Source organism: Cyprinodon tularosa, unplaced genomic scaffold, assembly GCF_016077235.1.
Source record: "Cyprinodon tularosa strain WSP-4 unplaced genomic scaffold, ASM1607723v1 ctg219, whole genome shotgun sequence".
Taxonomy (NCBI): domain Eukaryota; kingdom Metazoa; phylum Chordata; class Actinopteri; order Cyprinodontiformes; family Cyprinodontidae; genus Cyprinodon; species Cyprinodon tularosa.
The window spans coordinates 451,727-472,332 of NW_024038819.1; the positions used below are offsets into that span (position 1 = coordinate 451,727).

At 41.1% G+C, this 20,606-nt stretch overlaps 1 protein-coding gene across 6 annotated transcripts in view; it reads left to right on the forward strand.

The window, feature by feature from the left end:
- si:cabz01090165.1 (uncharacterized protein LOC100333421 homolog) overlaps window positions 1–20,606 on the forward strand; it is a 472,423-nt gene that overhangs the window by 439,188 nt on the left and 12,629 nt on the right. For 5 of the 6 annotated variants that reach the window (XM_038285977.1, XM_038285979.1, XM_038285980.1 and 2 more), the window contains 3 exons: window positions 959–1,142; window positions 2,807–3,026; window positions 3,108–3,389. In XM_038285977.1, coding sequence (XP_038141905.1) covers window positions 959–1,142; window positions 2,807–3,026; window positions 3,108–3,220 — 517 coding nt within the window. In that variant the 3' untranslated portion in view covers window positions 3,221–3,389. Of the gene's footprint in view, window positions 1–958; window positions 1,143–2,806; window positions 3,027–3,107; window positions 3,541–20,606 lie in introns of those variants that run through there. The other variant, XM_038285981.1, reaches the window with a different exon arrangement.

Sequence of the window (20,606 nt, forward strand, 5' to 3'; positions counted from 1 at the left end):
CTTGCCAAAGTAAAACCCATTCTTTCAAAACAACATTTTGAAACAGTGATCCATGCATTTGTGACCACACGGCTGGATTACTGCAACTCAATTTATACAGGGGTCAGTGATTTGTATATTTCCCAACTTCAAAGGGTTCAAAATGCTGCTGCACGTCTTTTAACAGGTACACGAAAATCCGACCACATTTCCTGTTTTAGCTTCCTTACACTGGCTGCCAGTACATTTTAGGATTGATTTTAAAATTCTTTTATTTGTTTTTAAAACTCCTAATGGCCTTGCCCCTTCTTATCTGTCTGAGCTGTTACATTCTTACACACCTTCCCGTTCCCTCAGGTCAGCTGATCAGTTGCTTCTGAGGGTCCCAAAGACTAAATGCAAGCTCAGAGGGGACCATGCTTTTTCTGTGGCAGCGCCTAAGCTATGGAACGATCTGCCTCTGAGCATAACACAGGCCTCTTCTCTTGCTATTTTTAAGTCCCTTCTTAAGACTCATCTTTTTTCCTTGGCTTTTGGCACAATTTGAGAGGTTTTACTTTGTTTTATTCTGTTTGTATACTAATATGTATTTTACACTCGTTTTTTTCTATTTTATAATTTTATTGTATTTTATGATTGTGTACAGGACTTTGGTTCTGTCCGGTGTATAAAGTGTTTCATAAATAAAGCTGGTATGGTATGGTATGGTAACCTCCTGCAGATAACAGAGTGTCAGATTTGATGCCGCAAGGCTGAGGGTGAGATCTGAGGGTGAGATCTGAGGGTAAGATCTGGTGGAAGGGCTTTTAAATTGAATAAAAGGATTTCACATTTGACAGATCTTTTCACCTCTTTTACTGTTGTCTTGCTCCTGGAACCAGCAATCCTTTAATATTTGACATAAACCCTTATGTTTTCCATCCTTGCTCAGTCCTAAAATGTTCACAGTATCAATGTTGTTTTTGGTCTCTTTGTTCAGGATGATTCCAGCAAATCACAAGTATTTCTTGCTCAGTGACCTAGCATCATCACGGGATTATGAGCTGTGTGTTCTGGCTGTTTACGATGATGGCATCACCACCCTGACGGGGACTAAGCTGGTGGGCTGTGTGTCCTTCGTCACAGACTCAGAGTACGGACGCTGCCACTCTATACGAGATCAGGTGGGTGGTTTCATCCATATACTGAGTTTGTTTTACTGGTCCCAAAGATCCCTGATTATTGAGCCATCTATTTGATCTTTCACTAGTAAATGTCATATTTGCCTTGGACAAGGAGCTGAAACAGTTTGCTTTTCATTTGGATCTGCAGTAAAGCTAAACTTCCTCTAGATAACATCAGTCGTTTTTCAAATCTTGCTGTTTTTTAGGTCTTTTTCCTTAAGCACATTATTTTACTCCAGCTTTTATGACAGACTTTGTGACTCATTTGAGTTTTAAAGACTTTAATAATAATAATGATATAAAAATTAAATCATAGTCACATTTTTATGCAAAGGTAATTCTGCCCCTTCTACATTAAACCCTTAAAGAAAATGCAATGCGACCAATTTAAAAACCAGAGCCCTCCAGGACTGTTTAATTTAATCAAAGTTTAATTATCAGGAAGATTCAGATAATGTCTCAGAGTCAGAAACTATGATTATAGGGAATTAGGAATTAATGTTTGGTATGTCTTACCGCTGAAGTTCGGTTACTGACCTTAGAGGTCACCAGACTCCAGTCTTCCATCAAGTGAGTCCAGTCTTAACATCATGACCTGATGAGATGAAGGGAGTCCGGTGTTTCCCCTGCTTGGTTGGAATGAAAACCAGCAGCCACATGGCCCTTTCTGGAACCAGATTGACTCTCCTGTTCTAGAATATTCTCCATGCAAAAGGAGTAAGATGAAAAAGTTTAACAAAAAAAATTGCCAACGGACTTTAAAAGCTGATAGAAAGAAATCACCAGAACGTCAGCTTGGCCTGCAGCCAGGACAAGGTATTTTTTTTTAGTTCTGACTCAGGAGGGCTGGATTCAAATTCATGCCACATTTTTCAAATTAGATTTTACAAAATAATGTATTTGTTAAAGGGGAAAACCAAATTTTTTTTTACATTGGCCCCTTGATTTTACATTATGTTATACTCACCCATATTAGTTTTGTGTCATTTGGAGCTGCTCCGAAAATATACATCATACACACTCCATTTTGTTTTAAAAGATATAAATATAAAATATAAATATAAAAAATATAGCCGCGGATGCCTGGGGAACAGTTATTCGTCTACATTTTATGAATGCTGGCGTACCATAAAAAATAAATTATGAACAGTTTAGTTTGTGCCTTCAACTCTTTACCCATAGGAAGACGTTACTTGGATAGAACCTAACTGAACAGCTCCAAATGACACAAAACTAATATGGGTGAGTAAAAGATGATATAATAACGTTAAATCAAGGGACCAATGTAAAAAAAAAAAAAAAAAACGGTGTTCCCCTTTAAGTTTACTTGATTTCTTTTTCTATTTCTCTCTGTGGATGATTAAAAGTCCCAATAAATCCACACTCAGCAGACCACCAGAATCTCTCTGCCTGTCCTCTGCCTCAGCCAGCTGCTGCTTCTGGCAGATCCAACCTCTCAATGTAGTGGTGCTGACTTAAGAGAGATCGAATCTAGCTTTATTAGAACCGCTCTCCATGCCTAAAAGTTTTACAGTTGAGATTTCTTGGTAAAGATGTTCAGGTTATTTTAGTCTGGCCTCCTTTGAGCCAAAGTGAAACACAAATGTTGCTGTTTCTCTGCCCTTCTGTCTAACTGTTGGTTTTTCTTCAAACATTTTCCCCAGTTCTTGGGCGGCACCATGATCATTATCATCGGTGGGATCATTGTGGCCTCTGTGCTCGTCTTCATCTTCATCCTCCTCATGAAGTACAAGCTCCACAGTAACCACTACAAGCAGAAAGCTGCAACGCGCCAAGCCAACGTCTGTTCGCAGACCAATGGTGGTGGAGGAGGAGGTGGAGCAAACATCCTAGCTCTGCCTCCATCCTCCTCAGCAGGGCAAGGTGAGCAAACTGCTATTGCTGGAATCGGATGAATGAATCTCTCCAGGAATCTGGATCTGAATTTGTTCTTATGCTTTCCAGGCACTAATAAAAACTGTCAGCCATCCTCATCAGTAGATGGAGCAGCTTCTCTCAGAGGGACCACTGTGGTGGACTTGAACCCTGCTCATAATGATGACACCATCTCCCAATAACACAGAAGGAACTGTTGATCCCCCTCCTCCCCCCAATAAACACACCCAGCAAACTCCAGAACCAACACCTCCCCATGCCACTCCCAACTCTTCTTTTTTTTTCCTTTCTCTTTTTGCTCGTGCCTGGAGTCCAACTGGACTTTCCTTCGGGGAGCAACTCTAGTCATTGGTGAGTCATCCGTGAAACCAGGAAAACACATCAGTACACAGGAATCCGCAGCCTCTGTAAATTTTAAGAAAGTTTCTAAAATATTATAGCATCTTAACTTGTGTGAAGGTTTTCTTTTGAATATCAAAATAAAGAATGAAATGCTTTTAAAGTTGGTGCAAAGACAATAATAACCATGCCGGTGCAACTTCTCAGTCACTCTAGTCTGGGAAATTCAGTCTTTCCACATTAAGATGGGTCAAAGTTAATTTTGCTTCATATAGAAAGGATTTAGTTCACAGATGTTATGGATGCCAAGCAGCTTGGGTTTATCCAGGTTGAAGACCAAGGCTCGAAACATGGCTGTATCCAAACATCCGCCCTAACTCTATCACCTCCATCATTATATAGAGCTGGGACTACATAGTGGACTTTATAATGAACTCAATTAACTGATCGTTCAGACAGATGATCAATACTTTTTGCTTCCCAGTGGTCATGAGACTCCAGCTCCCCGCAATGTGCCTTCATTGTTCTCTCTCACTGCGAAAACAAATCTTCGCTCTCTTTACAAAGCATTCTGGTATTCATATCTGAGTCCACTACTTTTTCATTCATTAGACACTAGAAAATCATATGAAATGGTGTAACCCCTATGTAGTGCTCTATGGAGGGGTTAGGACGGATGTTCGGACACAGCCTTGAATAAAATGCTGCAATGGGATCTGAAACTAGAGGATGGAAAGGTTTGGGTGGACATCAGCTGAGATGTAGCTGTGTGAAGGTACCACTCATTTAGAGGGATCTGAATATCTGGGTTACCTTTACCATTAGGTCTGTTTCAGGAGGTTATTTCAGCTGCATGAACTGAACTTTCTCCCTAAAGGACTTGCTGTAGTACATCAAGGGGGAAGATTGTTTGTCTGCTGGAAGTCAACATTTTGAGGTCAATAACAGAAATGATTAGCAAAACAGTAATGCCCAATAGAGAGAATATAAACATGCAAGCATCTGAACCTTCAGTAAAGGTATATATATATATATATATATATATATATATATATATATATATATATATATATATATATATATATATATATATATATATATACATATATATACAACCTGCTTGCATCTGATCCGATGGATCGTGCTCTGGTCCATTTTCCTATTTTTCAGTCATACTGGCTGCATAGATGGTCCTGCTATGGATTATTGGACTTCAGAGTTACTTACATGTAATGGACATTTCCCAGCATAAAAGAGTCAGACATTAAACATAAAGCAGCAGTTGATGTTCAAACAAGCTTAAAAAGTATCTATTTTATAGGTCCACAGTAAAGGTTGTGCTCTATTTCCTGACAAACCTCTATAAGGACAAACATAGCCAGTTTGCCTTGTGATTCAGAGATTTTATTTTTCCCAGCAGAGCTGTGTTTTACTTTGCTACAGCGTCTCTTTCTTTCTGGATCATTACTTTCAAGTTAAATTTGTTCCATAGTTCCAAAGGAACAAGGGCTCTAAGTTGATCCCACACACAGCTGCAAAGAATCACAAACAGTCGGCTGGCCCTGCTCCTATCAGCCAGATGTAATTGCTATAACTTCATACCATCTTAAATTCACTCGGATTGGAGGCGTAATTGGTTTGTCTTAGTTTTGATCTGTGAGGTACCTGGAGCAGCACTTACTTTATGTTAGAGCACTGAAGCAGGAAGTGATAAGAGCAGCCATTTAAACAGTCCTCTTAGGACTAGGAAAGGTCAACAGAGAACTTTTATTAATATTTTTTACCTTGATACCTTAACAATAAAAAGTACATGGAAGGAAACCCTGATCTGTAAAACACAATTTTTTTGAGGTTTTGAGAGTAATTGCAACTGGATCTGTATGCTCCATTTATTTACATAATTTGGTTGTCCCAAAGACTAGTATTTATTTATTTGGTATATTGGTTTTTAAACCTAAGACTTTTCCAACAAGTACTGGGTTCTGAAATAAAATTAGAACAACTTTCTGGTTGTGATAGTTTTTGTTTTTCCAACTGCAGGAAACACAAAGCAAATTTGCAGCATCTTTAATTGATGAGGTAACAACATTTGCAGAAACAAACTGAAACACTGAACTACAATTGAAATGTTTTTGTTTTTTTTATAGTTTAAAATGATAAAAACTTTAGAGCAAACTGGTTCCAGAAATGGCCGTGTGGCTGTAAGTTTTCTTTCCAACCAAGCAACTCCATTCATCTCATCAAGTCATCATGTTCAGTTTGCACTTAGTTGATAAGATGACTGGAGTCTGGTGTGCGGTTGCTGGGTTGGAAAGAAAACCTGCAGCCACACAACCCTTTCTGGAACCAGTTTGACACACCTGCTTTAGAGCATTGCATCAAAGAAAATGTTTGGAATATTAAACAGCACTCATCCCCCCCAGATTCCACATTCTCCATAACCGCTCCGTTCTGCCTTTCATAGTCATATTAATCAATGAGAACGATTCCACATCCACCGTGACTCCTCCGAACGTATGTGTTCTCCATCCTTCTCTGTCAAAATATGTAGCAACGCTATTCTTTCGCTGCGATCCAGTCCGTTGGATCTGTTGTGTCAAAGTAAAATAGGGTAAAAACTGATTGGTAACTACAAATTATACCATAAGTATATATTCACAAAAACAAGACTGTTTAATTAATTATTGGATGCAAACGACTACTTGAACATACAGGAAAGCCAATTTGTCATCACGATCAAAATATATTTATCTTATACCGAAAGGCTTGAATGTTTCATCAAATCCAGTCGCAAGAACTTGTGAGAGAACATCTCACAATCCAAGAGCAACTTCTTATCGCAGACATGGACAAAGTGATGCTGATTTAGGAAGTAGAAGACAAACACATTTTTTTATGATCCCAGGCATCCTTGTTAAAGACACAACGAAAAGAAAAGGTTTGGGCAGAAACTGCACGTATGCTGGATGCTGATGGTGAGTTTTACTTATGCCACATTGAACTGAGCATTCTTTACCTCCTATTGTGCTATAAAATAACAAATAATAGGCAAATTCTCTGGTGGGTGGGGTGGAGAGAAGTTGGGCGGAGCGTAGAGGAGCCGAGCAGGGTGGCGCACAGTGGGACAGAGGAGCAGAGGATGCTGTTAGGGCTCAGACAATAGGACCCAGAATTCAGGCAGACACAACAGGTTTGATTAAAAGTGAAATGCTTTATTGACTGCTCTGGATTTTGTGGCTTGTCAGCTGGGACCAGCTTGCCTGATTCTCTGTAGAGGTAGGTACTCAGGTTAGTGACCTATAGAGTCAAATGGGGAACAATAACAAACATGTGAGTAACTAACCTGGTTCTTAGTCATGTCCGTGTCCAGAGGAAGGAATGACAACTAGTCAGATTACCTCTCCACAGCTTGCGGTGGAAGCCATCCAGAGAGTTCCAGGATTCAGGCAGAGCAGACTGATAAGCGGATGCCAGCAGACGCAGAAGAGCAGAAGAGTCCAGGGCCAGAATCCAGAGCAGGGGACGAAGCAGATGTTCAGACTAGAAAATCAGAGGTACCAAGGGAATATTCAACCTTGTATCTGTCAGGGGACAGATACAAGGTTTTAAACAGGCAGAGTCCAAACAGTAGTCCGAAAACACAAGAAACAGGCCAGAACAGACCAGCAAGGGCAAGCCAAAACTCAGGAATCCAGATGTCGACAAGGTCAGGATCAGCTAGTCAAAGCATTATAGGGTACGCTAGAAAACTCTTCCACTCCGTTCGAATAATCTGGCACTGATAGCTGAAAACATGCAGCATAAATAGAAGCTAGAACAGGTGAATCAGATGGGGGCAGATGAAAACTTGGCAGAGCCAAGCAGATGGAAGGAATGAACTAATAATCCAGTCATTAGTGCCAAGATCAAGAAAGATGTGGCATTTCGGGGTTGGTGGTTTACCAAGTCAGCTTGAAGAATTGGACTAAATGTCCCTCCCCTCTGCAAACACTTTCCACAGGAGCCTTTCCAGATGAATACTGTGTAGAATTCAGGCTGAACTTCACGTATCAATATGCCAAGTTAACAGTCAGCAGTCGTTTTCTGCAAAGAGTGTTGGAGAAAGATGCTGTAGAACCTGCAGGGGTTCTTACTCAGTGAACAAATTCAGGAGTCAATTCAGTTTATTTCCAATATATTTAAAACCACTCTTTATACTATAAGCACCTCAAAGTGCTTGAAGAATTCACAGGAATGACCCCATAATGTGTTGCTTTTTTAACATGTTCTTAGAAACCTCAATACTCTCTGCAGCCATCAAGAACTTTAGATGACCCTTCAACAGAAATGGGCCATAAAAGTTGAATTTCCTCTCAAATTTGTTACAAGCACGCTTGGTGTGAGCGATTGCCTTTGAGTCAATGAGTTCGGGGACACCAGGGTCCCTAAAGGTTCAGAAGTTAAAGGTATTGTTGAGTATTTTCTCAAATTTTTTAAAAGACCCACCCTCTCCACTTTAAAAAAAAATGTGCATGCGAGAGCATGCATGAGCCCATTTGTCCTCGTGCACACTCTGTTTAAAAGTTGCTGTCCTCATAGCTCATACTTACTGTGCTCGATTGTCCACCCTAAATAACTATATAGAGCGGGGACTTTATAGTGAACTCAGTCAACTTACCGTTCAGACAGATGATCAGTTCCCCGTTGGTCCACTGTGCGGAGCCTGCGACTTCTTTGTTATTAGCAGCCAGGGGTAGCAGCGGCCTCTGGCAACAGTGGGCCTCTGTGACAGCAAATCCCATATTGCTTTGTCAGTATAGCTCCCCGTGCAAAGCCTTGTGGGATATATCTGCTTCTTGTGAGGCCTTTCTTTTCTTCTCATACACTTCGTATGAGAAGAAACACTCTTACGACCCTCAGGCATTTAAAAAAAAAACTGAGGTGAAGAAAGGTGAGCTGAGGTGAATGACTGTCTGAAACCGTAGCTTACCACAGATATGTCCCTGAAAGACAGCCTTACATAAGCATATCCCCAGAATGATTGATAATTAGCAGGACCAATTATTTAATCCACCCAGAAATAAAAGATCATCCTATATGTCTTTAACAATAGCTCTGTATAACAGGAAGGCCCAAAAATGTAAGGGCATTTAAAAACCATTAAAAGGAATCTAGAAATCGATCAGGAAACCTATGATGTAAAACAGCTGTAATTTTTACAATTGCTGTTTTAGAGCAGCAGCTGAACAATAAAAGTGAATCAATAAGACACTGTTGGCTAAATCATGCTGGTGTCATGTTCGCAGTTCAGAGGTGAGCCTCCATGTGTTCAGTTTAATGAGAACATACATTTTTACAACAATCATGCAGATAAAATCAACTTATCCTTCCCTAACAGAAACATTAATTAGTTTCTGTGGTTCTACGGGTTAAAGGTTCACCTCCTGTAATGGAATTTTATAAAGGATAATTAAATAATGGCAAAAATATAGGTGTAAAGCTAATAGGACCACTGCATGTTTGCAGTACTAAGTGCCCTAATACTAAGCATTTTAAAAGAATTTCAAAAAGAAAACAAATATATGAAGCACTGAAATACAGTATCTAGACAAGATAAAGTCCACCATCATACACGCTGTATACAGAGAAGAAAAAGTTGGTATGGTAAAACAGTACTTGCATTATTTTTCATGATGACCATCCAGAAGTTATCTTGTGTTGCTGTCTTGCTGTCATCTCCTCTCTTGCTTTGATGAAAGCTGCTTCTGAAAGTAAAGGGAACACCATATTGATCTACTCAGTAATGAGCTCCTAGTGTGCCTCTTAAATCTACCTTTAGTTCCTCTTTTTCCAACGTTTTTTTTTTCTTTTATGGTTATAACCCCCAAATTAACCGACCTTAAACAAGCAGGCAATAACAGTCAAATGTCTAAAGATGAGTTCACATTATTATAAAATAGATTAAGCAATAAAATGGCCAGCAAGGAGAGTAGAAATTACTTACCTTTAGGTAATAGGGTTCAAACACTTTAATGCTGGTAATGTTTAATCACCATGACATGTTTCTTAATGCAGTCAAAATTCTTTAATTGAATATTAAGCATTACCACTATCAATGTGGTCAACCAAACCTCCTCCTAAGGTCCTCTTCGATTCTTCACAACCACTAATGAGCATTTTTTCTTTGGATAAACTTTACATGCACAACTGCACATTCACAAACAACTACAGTTGCTTGGTTCCAGGTACTTAGAGATTCACTTCCATACAGAACGCCCATATTCTTATTTAAGGTAACACAGAATACATTTCAGATAAAATAATACTACTTAAACTTCAGCAATATTATCTAGGTGTTATGTTATTGTAAGTCTTGCACCATGTCCGTTGGTTGAGTTGTTCTTTTTACATCTCTTTGCAGGCAGTGTTGTGCCTGAACGTGTTCATTGAACGAAAGTTCATGAACTCGTTCATATTTTGGGCGAACGTGAACTGAACGTACCGTATTACCGCCTGATGAACGTTATTGTGAACTCGTTCATTCTGGTGTCTGTGAACGGCACGCTCTCTCAGTTCAACTCCGTTCAATCCGTTGCCAGATTTCTATAGAGTCCTCCAGGCCAAACCCCGGCTAAATCACACCGTAAACAAGCCTTAATATGTAGCGGGAAAAACACCCAATCTGGCAACACCAGCTACCAGTGTCATAGCCTACAGCCGCCTGCGTCATCAAAACAAAATGCAGCTTGCAAGCCACAGCAGACATTGACCTAAAAATCAATGCAGGACATTGGCATCTTTTGCAGTTTGACTTATTTCGATCAATTCATCACATAAAGCATTGCCACTCATGTAAGACCCCTGTAATAGCTGTTAGAAGAGTTTATATTGATAAATGCTCCTCTGGGAAATAACATAGAAAACCAACCTTATGGACTACCCATTAATGAACAATTGGGCTTTGTCCTTGAAGTGTAATGAATATTGATGACATTGAATTGTACCGGAATCCTGAGGCTTAAATGTCCGTTGGACTGTGTGACAGTTTCACTCAAGCTTCTATTTTCCATGTGCAGAGATGCTGAAGTTTCTCACAGCTGGATGAGTAAAAATCTTTAAACCAACCCATTTGACCAGTCCCTCTGTAGCACTATGTTCCTTCAATCACTCCTACCGTAGGTTACATCTTTAGAAATATTGATAGCTAAAATGTAAATTTTTACAATCTCACATTGGGATGTCCAGTGATTTAGATTTACACCACTTTATTGATCCCACCAGTGCATTTTTGAGCAACAGAAGATAAACAAAAATTAAAACACATACCGTAAATCCTCTAATATAGGACGGGGCATTTATTTCCTTCAGGTTCATCTTGGTCCGGGCCATTATTTGAAGGAGGCCAAAATTGGAGGCAGGCCTCTATTTCTATTTGATCAAAACAGACTACCAGTAGAATGAATAAAAACAAGATTTTGTGTCTCTTCGAACTTATAAAATACTAGGTTCATTTATTGAGAAATTGCAGTTACCATAACGGTATACAGAACATTATTTAGACATCTTTCAGCAGCTGCAAATTTTCTCCACAGCAATACGAGAGAAAAGACACAGAATGGAATCTTGGCCAAACTGACTTGTGAAACAACGTTTTTAAAGAAATTTATGGAAACTGTTCTGCAATCACAGCGTCTTTTGTTGTAGTTTTGTTTAGATAAACGAATTTCCTGTTCCCTTCTCGTGTCAAAATGGTCTGATCAACCAGTATATATGTTTCCCTTGTGTGTCAGTTTGGCGAGGTCTATTCCTCTGTCAGGTTTGTGCTATGTTAATTTCTTTCTTTTGTTTTCCTTTATGGGCCCAGTTTTCTCTGAAATTTGAATTCCATCCATCCATCTGCTTCCGCTTATCCGGGTTTGGGTCGTAGGGGTAGCAGCTTTAGTAGGGAGGCCCAGATGTCCTCCTCCCCAGCCACTTGGTCAAGCTCCCCTGGGCCTCCTCCCAGTAGGACGTGCCTAGAACACCTCACCAGGGAGACGTCCAGGAGGCATCCTAATCCAATGCCCAAGCCACCTCAACTGGCTACTCTCGATGTAAAGGAGCAGCTACCAGAAGTTTAAATTCTTTTTGGTAAATAAATTTGTTACCATTTTTTCCTTAATGACTTTTTGGCTCAGCCCCCCACAATAGGGAGATTGAGGATCATCAATAATAATAACACAAACATCAAAATACTCAAATATAGCAAAGGAAAAAAAAACAAAATAAAAAAAAATGGTCACACTACAGGGAATTCAGAAGACTAATAGCTGCTTGTATTAAAAGTTTTGCACGCCGGTTAGCTTACAGTGACAAAGGGGCGTCCTGAAGGCAACAAAGAGAATTCAGTTTCAGGAACATCTTCAGATGAAGAAAGGATCACATCAGCCTTTCAGGCTATTTTTTCATAGCAAAAATAAGTCATGTCTCTCTGGTGAATGCTTATGATTCAAACTGTTTCTATCTTTCATTGTAAGGTAATTATATCTACAGATAAATGATAAACACAAGAGTCTCTAATAAAACCAACACATTCTAATTGGTCTGACTGAAAATGTCTTTACTTTGCTCAAAAGGGTCATTATTTGTTTAGACTGTATCACAACAGCTGCAGTATCAACATCAAATTTAAAATGAGTGTCAAAAACTGTTCTATCATCCATCTTCCATCACTCTATCCCAAGTGGGGTCACGAGGATGTTAGTGCCTGTCTCCCACCGTTTACGGGCGAGGTCCCCAGTCCATCGCAGGGTAGCACAGAAACACACAGGACAAAAAAAACATTCAGGCACGCACTCACAACTAAAAATCTGAAAAGTCTGAAATAAAAACCTCACTTGCTTATGAAAAGCTTAGCAAGTTAACTAATGGACTCTCAACATAGAGGCACATATGACCTTTTTTCTATCTTTCATTTAATTTTTATTGTTACTGGATGTAGGAGCATGATACCATGAGTAAGCTAGGGACAATAGAGGCGGTGCTGCTACTGATCGAAGTGGGGCAGCTAAAACGTGGAATCAGTATCTATTTTGATTGTAGCTCATCAGCAGTTTGGTAACGTCCTGATAACAAGCCATTCATTTGATTCAACTGTGTTAGAATACGGATGCAGCTAAAACCTGCAGGACAGTAGGTCTTGAAGACCAGTGTTGGAGACCCCTGATTTAGAGCATACTTGGTTAACTGAGTGAAAGTTGATGTTGGGCATTCTGGCCACTCTGGTTCTGTCCACTCAGGACATTAGAGCAAAAATGTGTCTGAGGGACCCATCCTCTCAGCAGCTACCTAACATGAAAAAATGTGTTGACTGCTAGTCACGTTTTCTCATGTTTTCTTCATTTAAAAATTAGACCCTAATGCAGCTTAGTTCGGATTTTATTAGACATGAAAAGCAAACATTTTAACTTAATCATTTCCTTTCTGAACCTCTATCTTCCTCGCCGTCCCACTACCAACATGTTTTATCTTTTTCTGAAAGTCTTTACCTCCTTTCCTCTGGTTCTTTGCCTGGTTTTAATGAGCTCTTTTGTTTCTTACTCTCTCTTCTTTGCTCCTTTGATTTCCAAGCTCGAGGTTGTTTTGTTTGCCTGTTATTCTTCATTACAGCTTTTTTTTCTTTATCTGGTGATATTTCTGCTGCCAGAGTCGCTCTCAGATTGAGGTTTAGAGTGTTTATATGTGGTGATACCCTTCAATGTTCCAGAGGATTCACTACCCTTCAGCAGCAATTTATTTTCTCTTTATCTCTGCTGGATTTGAGATGTCAGTTGTGTGCAGTTGAATAAATGATCAATCAGAGGAAAGTGACACTTTGACTCAGTCCCATTTCACCTCTTGCAGCCACGACTTACTCCTTTCCCACCATTTTGAGCATGCACAGCAAGACTGAGACAGTTTGAGATGTTAAACAATGAGACAAGCATTTAACCGAAGCATTATTGAAAATGTGAATTAGTTAAAACAAAACTAAGAGAAGTTAACATTCCATGCTTTTACTAGGAGCTTTTATCAATCTGCATGGGGGTAGTAGCATCACGCTCTAGGGTCATTTGGTTCTTCAGCAAAGACAGGGAAGATGGTCAGAGTTGCAGTCCGTGTAATTTTTCATAAACAGATTAGTCACTCTAGGGACTTCACAGCAATAACGAGGGCATCAAACCAAAACTCAGGTAGATGTTTTACTGTTTGTCATGAGCGCAGACCAGAGATGGGAAGTAACGAAGTACAAATACTTCATTACTGTACTCAAGTAGATTTTTCTGATATTTTTACTTTACTTTACTACTTATTTTTATGGGGACTTTTTACTTCTACTTCTTACATTTTTACACAAATATCTGTACTTTCTACTCCTTACATTTTAAAAAATTGGCTCGTTACTTTAGTTTTGAATCATTTCAATGGAGTTACCGTTATTATTTTTCACGTCATCAATACCAAATTCAATCTAATTGGATGGGAATCTATGTTGAATTTGACGCACCACTACAAGATGAATCGACAGATTCGGCGGTATTCATTCGCGGCAAATCATTGCAGCTTGGTGGCGGTGGCGTTAGCATTGTAGCATGGACGACGAGATGATTGAAAATGAAAACAACGGAGATCTAGTCCTATTGGCAGACATCCATTTAAAATGTAGGCAACGGCATGAAAAAAGTGGTTTCTACTTTTACTTTTATACTTTAAGTAAATTTACAAGCCTGTACTTTGTTACTTTTACCTGAGTAAAGAAGTTTAATCAGTACTTCCACTTTTACCAGAGTATTTTTTAACACAAGTATCTGTACTTTTACTCAAGTACGGAAAGTGAGTACTTTTGCCATCTCTGGCGCAGACAGAGTTAGCTTATCCATCTAAGTCTGTCAGTGTTGGTCAAAGTAATCCTCCTCAGTAATCAGCTGGTTTATCTAAATTACTTCATTGTCAGTTCGATCTAGATGTGTCACATATTTATTTGAGAGGAAAAGCTGTAAAGGATTACATATCTTGATAAGCATGTTACAGTAAATGTAAGTCCTCAGCCAAACTGTTCTTCCAGTTCTGTTTGTTAAAAGGGTTAAAATGTTCCTGAAATTAAAACCATCTAAAGTTTCTGCCTGGATTAAATCCTGGCTGTCCTTCACAAAATAATGTATTTACATTTGTTCGCGATCCAACCACAAAGTTCAAAGGGTTTTATGTTACAGACCAACTTAGATGCTTAGTTTTTGTAAAGTGTGATAAAGTGAAATGTCATGATCGCAGCCCTGGTAGAATATCTGATTGCTCACTTTATTCACCTGCCGTTCCCTCCCGCTCTGTAATTATGATTTATCCTATTCACCTGCTCCCTCTGCTATATATACGGTTCAGCCCAGCTATCGGGTGTCAGATCATTATTCGTTAATATTTCTTAGTTCATTCATGTTATTTTTTCATATCAGTTACGTTTCATGAGTTTTAGTTAAGGCCCTGGTTCATGTTCCCATCCACAGAGGCCAGTCGATAGAGAGGGTTTATTGCTTGTCTCCTGTCTTCTGATTGTGTCCCAGCTCTTCGCCGCCGAGCCTAAGGGTATTTGCTCGGCATGCGAGAGAAGCTCCGGTTCTGGTCCTTCTCCGCAGAGCCCTCAGGGTTTTTGCTCTGAACGCAGGGGAGATCAGTTTTAATTCCCTTAAGCCTGGCTCCTTGGAAGAGACCAGTTGAAATTTCAGCATTCATCCTGGTACCATGACTTGTCTATGTTCCTCTCTACCACTGAGCCTGCTGGACTCATAGAACTCTGAACCTGCCTTTACGCTCTGAGGATTCCTGGAACCATGGATCTATCTGTTCCTGTTCGGATCGGGACCCCTGGTCGAGCTATGGACTCCTGGATCTCGGAAATGTCCGGTTCTGAACTGTTTCTCTAATCGGATCGGATTCCTGCCTGCTTACTGGGGTTGCTACATCAGGAACATTTTGGATGGCTCTGAGCCAAATTTTGTTTGCTGGTCCATTGCCTGGATCTTGACTTCCCCGGAGAGGATGGACTGAACTGTTAAACCAGAGTGACAGTGATTGGGCGATGCCCCGCCTCCCTCCTACAGTCGCTACGGTCCGCTTATCCTCAGCAGCCTTTTTTTTCTGTTTTGCTTTTTGAATACAATTCACTTTATTTCTATAGCTCCAGTTCACAACACATGTCATCTCAAGGCACTTTCCAGTTCACCAGATCATCCAGTCAAATTGATTCAAAGTTTTCTATCTAAGGAAAACCAGTTGATTGCATCGACTCTTTGACTCGGATGCAATCCCTGATGCTAAGCATGCAGGACAGTGGAGAGAAAAAAACTCCCTTTGAACAGGAAGAAACCTCCAGCAGAACCAGGCTCAGTGTGAGCAGTAATCTGTGTCTCTAATGTTCATGTGTTCCTCAGATGCTCATTACATTTCGATTAACAAGTATGACCAAGAGTCATTTAGTGGAATCATGATGTCTATTCACTGCTAGCCATTTCAAATAGGGTAAAGAATCATTTGACTAAAGGTTATCGGTTCTTGAGCAAAATCATTTAATTCAATTCAGTTTATTTATATAGCGCCAATTCACAATACATGTCATCTCAAAGGACTTAACAATTCAACCAGATCATACAGTCAAGTTATCTATTAGAGGAAAACGAAGTGATTGCTTCGGCTCATTGACTTGAATGCAATCCCTCACACTAAGCATGCTTGTAGCTACAGTGGAGAGGAAAAACTCCCTTTTAACAGGAAGAAACCTCCAGCAGAACCAGGCTCAGTGTGAGCGGCCATCTGCTGAGGCCCACTGGGGTTCAAGGAGACAGAAGCAGAGATACAAAAAGCAACTGTAAAGGATAAAACATTATTTGGCCAAAAATGTTTTATTCACCTCATGGATTTGCATTGTGAATTGGTCTGAAAACATTCCAATTTCTCTAAATTAGTGAAAAGCTCATTTGATCATATTCCAAATTCTTCGAGATAAACTTTGGTTTTCAAACACAAAATCTATAACTATAATATGGTTTTCAACCATGTTCCCCTTCCTCTTTGTACAAAGTAGTTTAGTTTAGTTGAGTTTCACTAGTCTTAGTTGAGAGTGTTAAACATAAATATGTTTGACTTGGACCAGCTCTACACCCTCAGCAGGGTCCTGGAGGGTGCATGGGAGTTCGCCCAACCAGTCTACATGTGTTTTGTGGACTTGGAGAAGGCGTTCGACCGTGTCCCTCGGGGGGCCCTGTGGGGGGTTCTCCGGGAATACGGGGTGCCGGGCCCTTTGATAGGGGCTGTCAGGTCCCTGTATGACCGGTGTCAGAGTCTGGTCCGCATTGCCGGCAGTAAGTCGGGCTCGTTTCCGGTGAGAGTTGGACTCCGCCAGGGCTGCCCTTTGTCACCGATTCTGTTCATTACCTTCATGGACAGAAGTACTAGGCGCAGCCAAGGTGTTGAGGGGATCCGTTTTGGTGGCCTTAGGATTGCGTCTCTGCTTTTTGCAGATGATGTGGTCCTATTGGCTTCATCAGGTCGTGATCTGCAGCTCTCGCTGGATCGGTTTGCAGCCGAGTGTGAAGCGGCCGGGATGGGGATCAGTGCCTCCAAATCCGAGGCCATGGTCTTGAGCCGGAAAAGGGTAGAGTGCCTTCTCCAGGTCAGGGGGGGTGTCCTGCCCCAAGTGGAGGAGTTTAAGTATCTTGGGATCTTGTTCACGAATGAGGGAAGAAGGGAGCGGGAGGTCGACAGGCGGATTGGTGCAGCGTCTGCCGTGAAGCGGGCGCTGTACCGGTCTGTCGCGGTGAAGAGAGAGCTGAGTCAAAAATCGAAGCTCTCGATTTACCGGTCGATCTACGTTCCTACCCTCATCTATGGTCATGAACTCTGGGTCATGACCGAAAGAACGAGATCGCGGATACAAGCGGCCGAAATGGGTTTCCTCCGTAGGGTGGCTGGGCTCTCCCTTAGAGATAGGGTGTGAAGCTCGGTCATCCGGGAGGGACTCGGAGTAGAGCCGCTGCTCCTCCAAGTCGAGAGGAGCCAGTTGAGGTGGCTTGGGCATCTGTTTAGGATGCCTCCTGGACGCCTCCCTGGTGAGGTGTTCCGGGCACGTCCCACCGGGGGGAGGCCCCGGGGAAGACCCAGGACACGCTGGAGAGACTATGTTTCTCGGCTGGCCTGGGAACGCCTTGGGGTTCCTCCTGAAGAGCTGGAAGAAGTGGCTGGGGAGAGGGAAGTCTGGGCCTCCCTTCTTAAGCTGCTGCCCCCGCGACCCGACCCCGGATAAGCGGAGGAAGATGGATGGATGGATGGATGGATGGATGGATGGATGGATGGATGGATGGATGGATGGATGGATGGATGGATGGATGGATGGATGGATGGATGGATGGATGGATGGACTTGGAGCTGAATGGTTTTTGTTAATAAACTTTTATATTTTTAACAGAAGTTGTGGTGAATGTACTCCATTTTTGTGCAAAATTAACTGTTTGACCATGATTAGTGCTCAAATCACTCTTTTCATGTATTGTTCTAACACACAGCTAGTAGAGCGTGTGTTCAGTAGATAACAGCCGAAATATTATCTGATTAAATAATATTTTTTATCATCCCTACCAGGGAGGGCAATAAACATCTTAAAGTATCCCAGCTGGCTGGGAATAGAATATAATATAAGATCCCAACATTAATGTGACATTCTACCTGGATGGGCATTGAACATAAAATCACAGCACAGTCAGAGAAACAGGACTTCACTGGAAAAACAGGCCGATCTCCAACATCATCATAGCATAACGTTAACGATTTAACTAACAGATAATTTCTCTCATTAAACGTTTTTTAAACTAGCCATTGTCTAACTCGCCTTGAATACTGGGTCTATCTGTCCAGCTAATGACAAGAAAAAGTTAATTACCTCAGCTAAGAGCCATTACACTTTACAGTGTACTTTACAGTTCACCAGATCATACAGTCAAATTGATTCAAAGTTTTCTAAGGAAAACCAGTTGATTCCATCAACTCATTGACCCGACAGCAATCCCTCACAATTTGTTCATTAAAGGTCTTTTCCAATGTCATTTTATCTTTGCATTGTGTTAACACAGGTATGCTTCAGAGCAGATGATGTTAAAGGTAGCCTCCATCCAGCAGTACCAGGCTGCCATTTCCCAGTCTTATAAAATTTAAATCAATAATAATAGTGCAGAACGTGGGATCATTACACTGAGATTTACCCTTAAATGGAGAGTATTACAGCTGTTAAGCATTATGCTCAGAGTGTCATATGTGTTAATGCAGCACAATTTGGACAGAAATTAAATAATTCATCTTAAACCAGGTCTCCACACAGCAGCCCATACTCCCTGTAGAGTCCATGCTCCCTCTTCACAGAGTAGTGCTGATGGGGAGTGAGGAGGCAGATATCATCACGGGGAGCTCAGCAATGCCACGAGGCATCAGCGCATCATTCATCTGCCTTTTTTGTACATTATCTGAGCCTGGCACAGAGCAGCGTGACGGCACAGTGACTGAACTGTTGGTGACGGCCCTAACTGAGCCCAGCAGGCAGGTGGATACCACACATTGAGCCACAGTGACACCTGCTGGTTGGACCCTGTGTTCCAGCTTTTATTTTTATCCTCATGTATCCAGGGAGAAGAAAAGGGATGCTGTCTCTCACGCTTAAGTTCACTGTGGGCACAAAGCACAAAGCTGGTCTGTTATTAGGTGCAAAAAGAGAACAAAACTGGGATTTCTGAGAAAGGAGGACCTTTTAAAGGAATCTAATGAAAATATAAAATATTTATACATCATAAAAAGACATCCTCCAAAATGACCAGAAATGCTTTCTTTGAATCTTCAGTAGTTAGCAGGACATTCCTTAAAGTTTCCTTTAAGATCCATTTATATAGAGATGCACCCTTCTAATACCATTAGTGCCGATCAAGTATCGGCGCCGGTGTCGACTAATTTGCTGCATCGGATACCTGTTGAATGTTGCAGATCCAGCTTTCCACTCAAGGTGTTGCTTTGGGAGTGTAGTTTTCATGAATATATTAAAGATATAGTGGAAAATTTTTAGTGGGGCAGTGGGTAGCACTGCTGCCTTTGCAGCAAGAAGGTTCTGGGTTCGATTCCTGGCCTGGGATTTTTCTGCATGGAGTTTTTATCTTCTCCCTGAGCATGCATGGGTTCTCTCCAGGTACTCCAGCTTCCTCCCACAGTCCAAAAACATGACTGTTAATTGGCTTCTCTACAGTCCCCTTAGGTGTGAGTGTGTGCATGAATGGTTGTTTGTCGTGTTTGTCTCTGTGTTGCCCTGCGATGGACTGGCGACCTGTCCAGGGTGTACCCCGCCTCTCGCCCATTGACAGCTGGAGATACTGTAGGCACCAGCATCCCTCACGACCCCACTCGGGATAAGCGTGCTAGAAAATGGATGGATGGATGAAGAATTGTGGCAAATTTTCTAAAAGACCTCTCCACTCGCTAGTGCGAGAGCATGCACGAGCCCATTTCTCCTCTCGCACGCTCCTTTTAAAGTTGCGTCTCTCAAAGCTCATACAAGCTTACTGTGCCCAAATGTCCATCCCTAACCCCTAAATCCCCTCAATCACTATATAGAGCGGGGACTATATAGTGGACTTTATAGTCAACTTGGTTATCTGAACTTTCAAACGGACGATCACTAGGTTTTGCTATGTTGGACACGTAACTCCTCATCCAGTGTGCTGTGCCATCTTTGTGATTAGTCGCCGCTGTCGTGTAGCGACAGCCTATGGCAACAGCAGGCCGCTGTGACAGCAAATCCCATAATGCTTTATCAGGAGAGCTCAGGGATATATCTCCCTCTTCTGAAACCTTTCTTTTCTTCTCACTCACTTCATAGACACTCTTTCTCTTGCGACCCTCGGCCATTTACAAAGAACCGCGGTGAGAAAGGTGAGCTTCAATGACTGTCTGAAACCATAGAGATACGCCTGAAAATGCACATATGCAGAAAAAGATATCTAACAGAAGGAGCATGTAGGATAGCCTTACTTTAACATGTCATTAGAATGATTGACAATTAGGAAGACCACTTATTTAGATGATCTATCCAGAAATAAAAGATTGTCCGTAGGACATGTACCTTTAAGTAGTTGTTAATTTGATTAATTTATTCAACAGTAGTATTGGCTTCGCACCAGTAGAGAAACTCAGGATCTCTTCACTTTTATA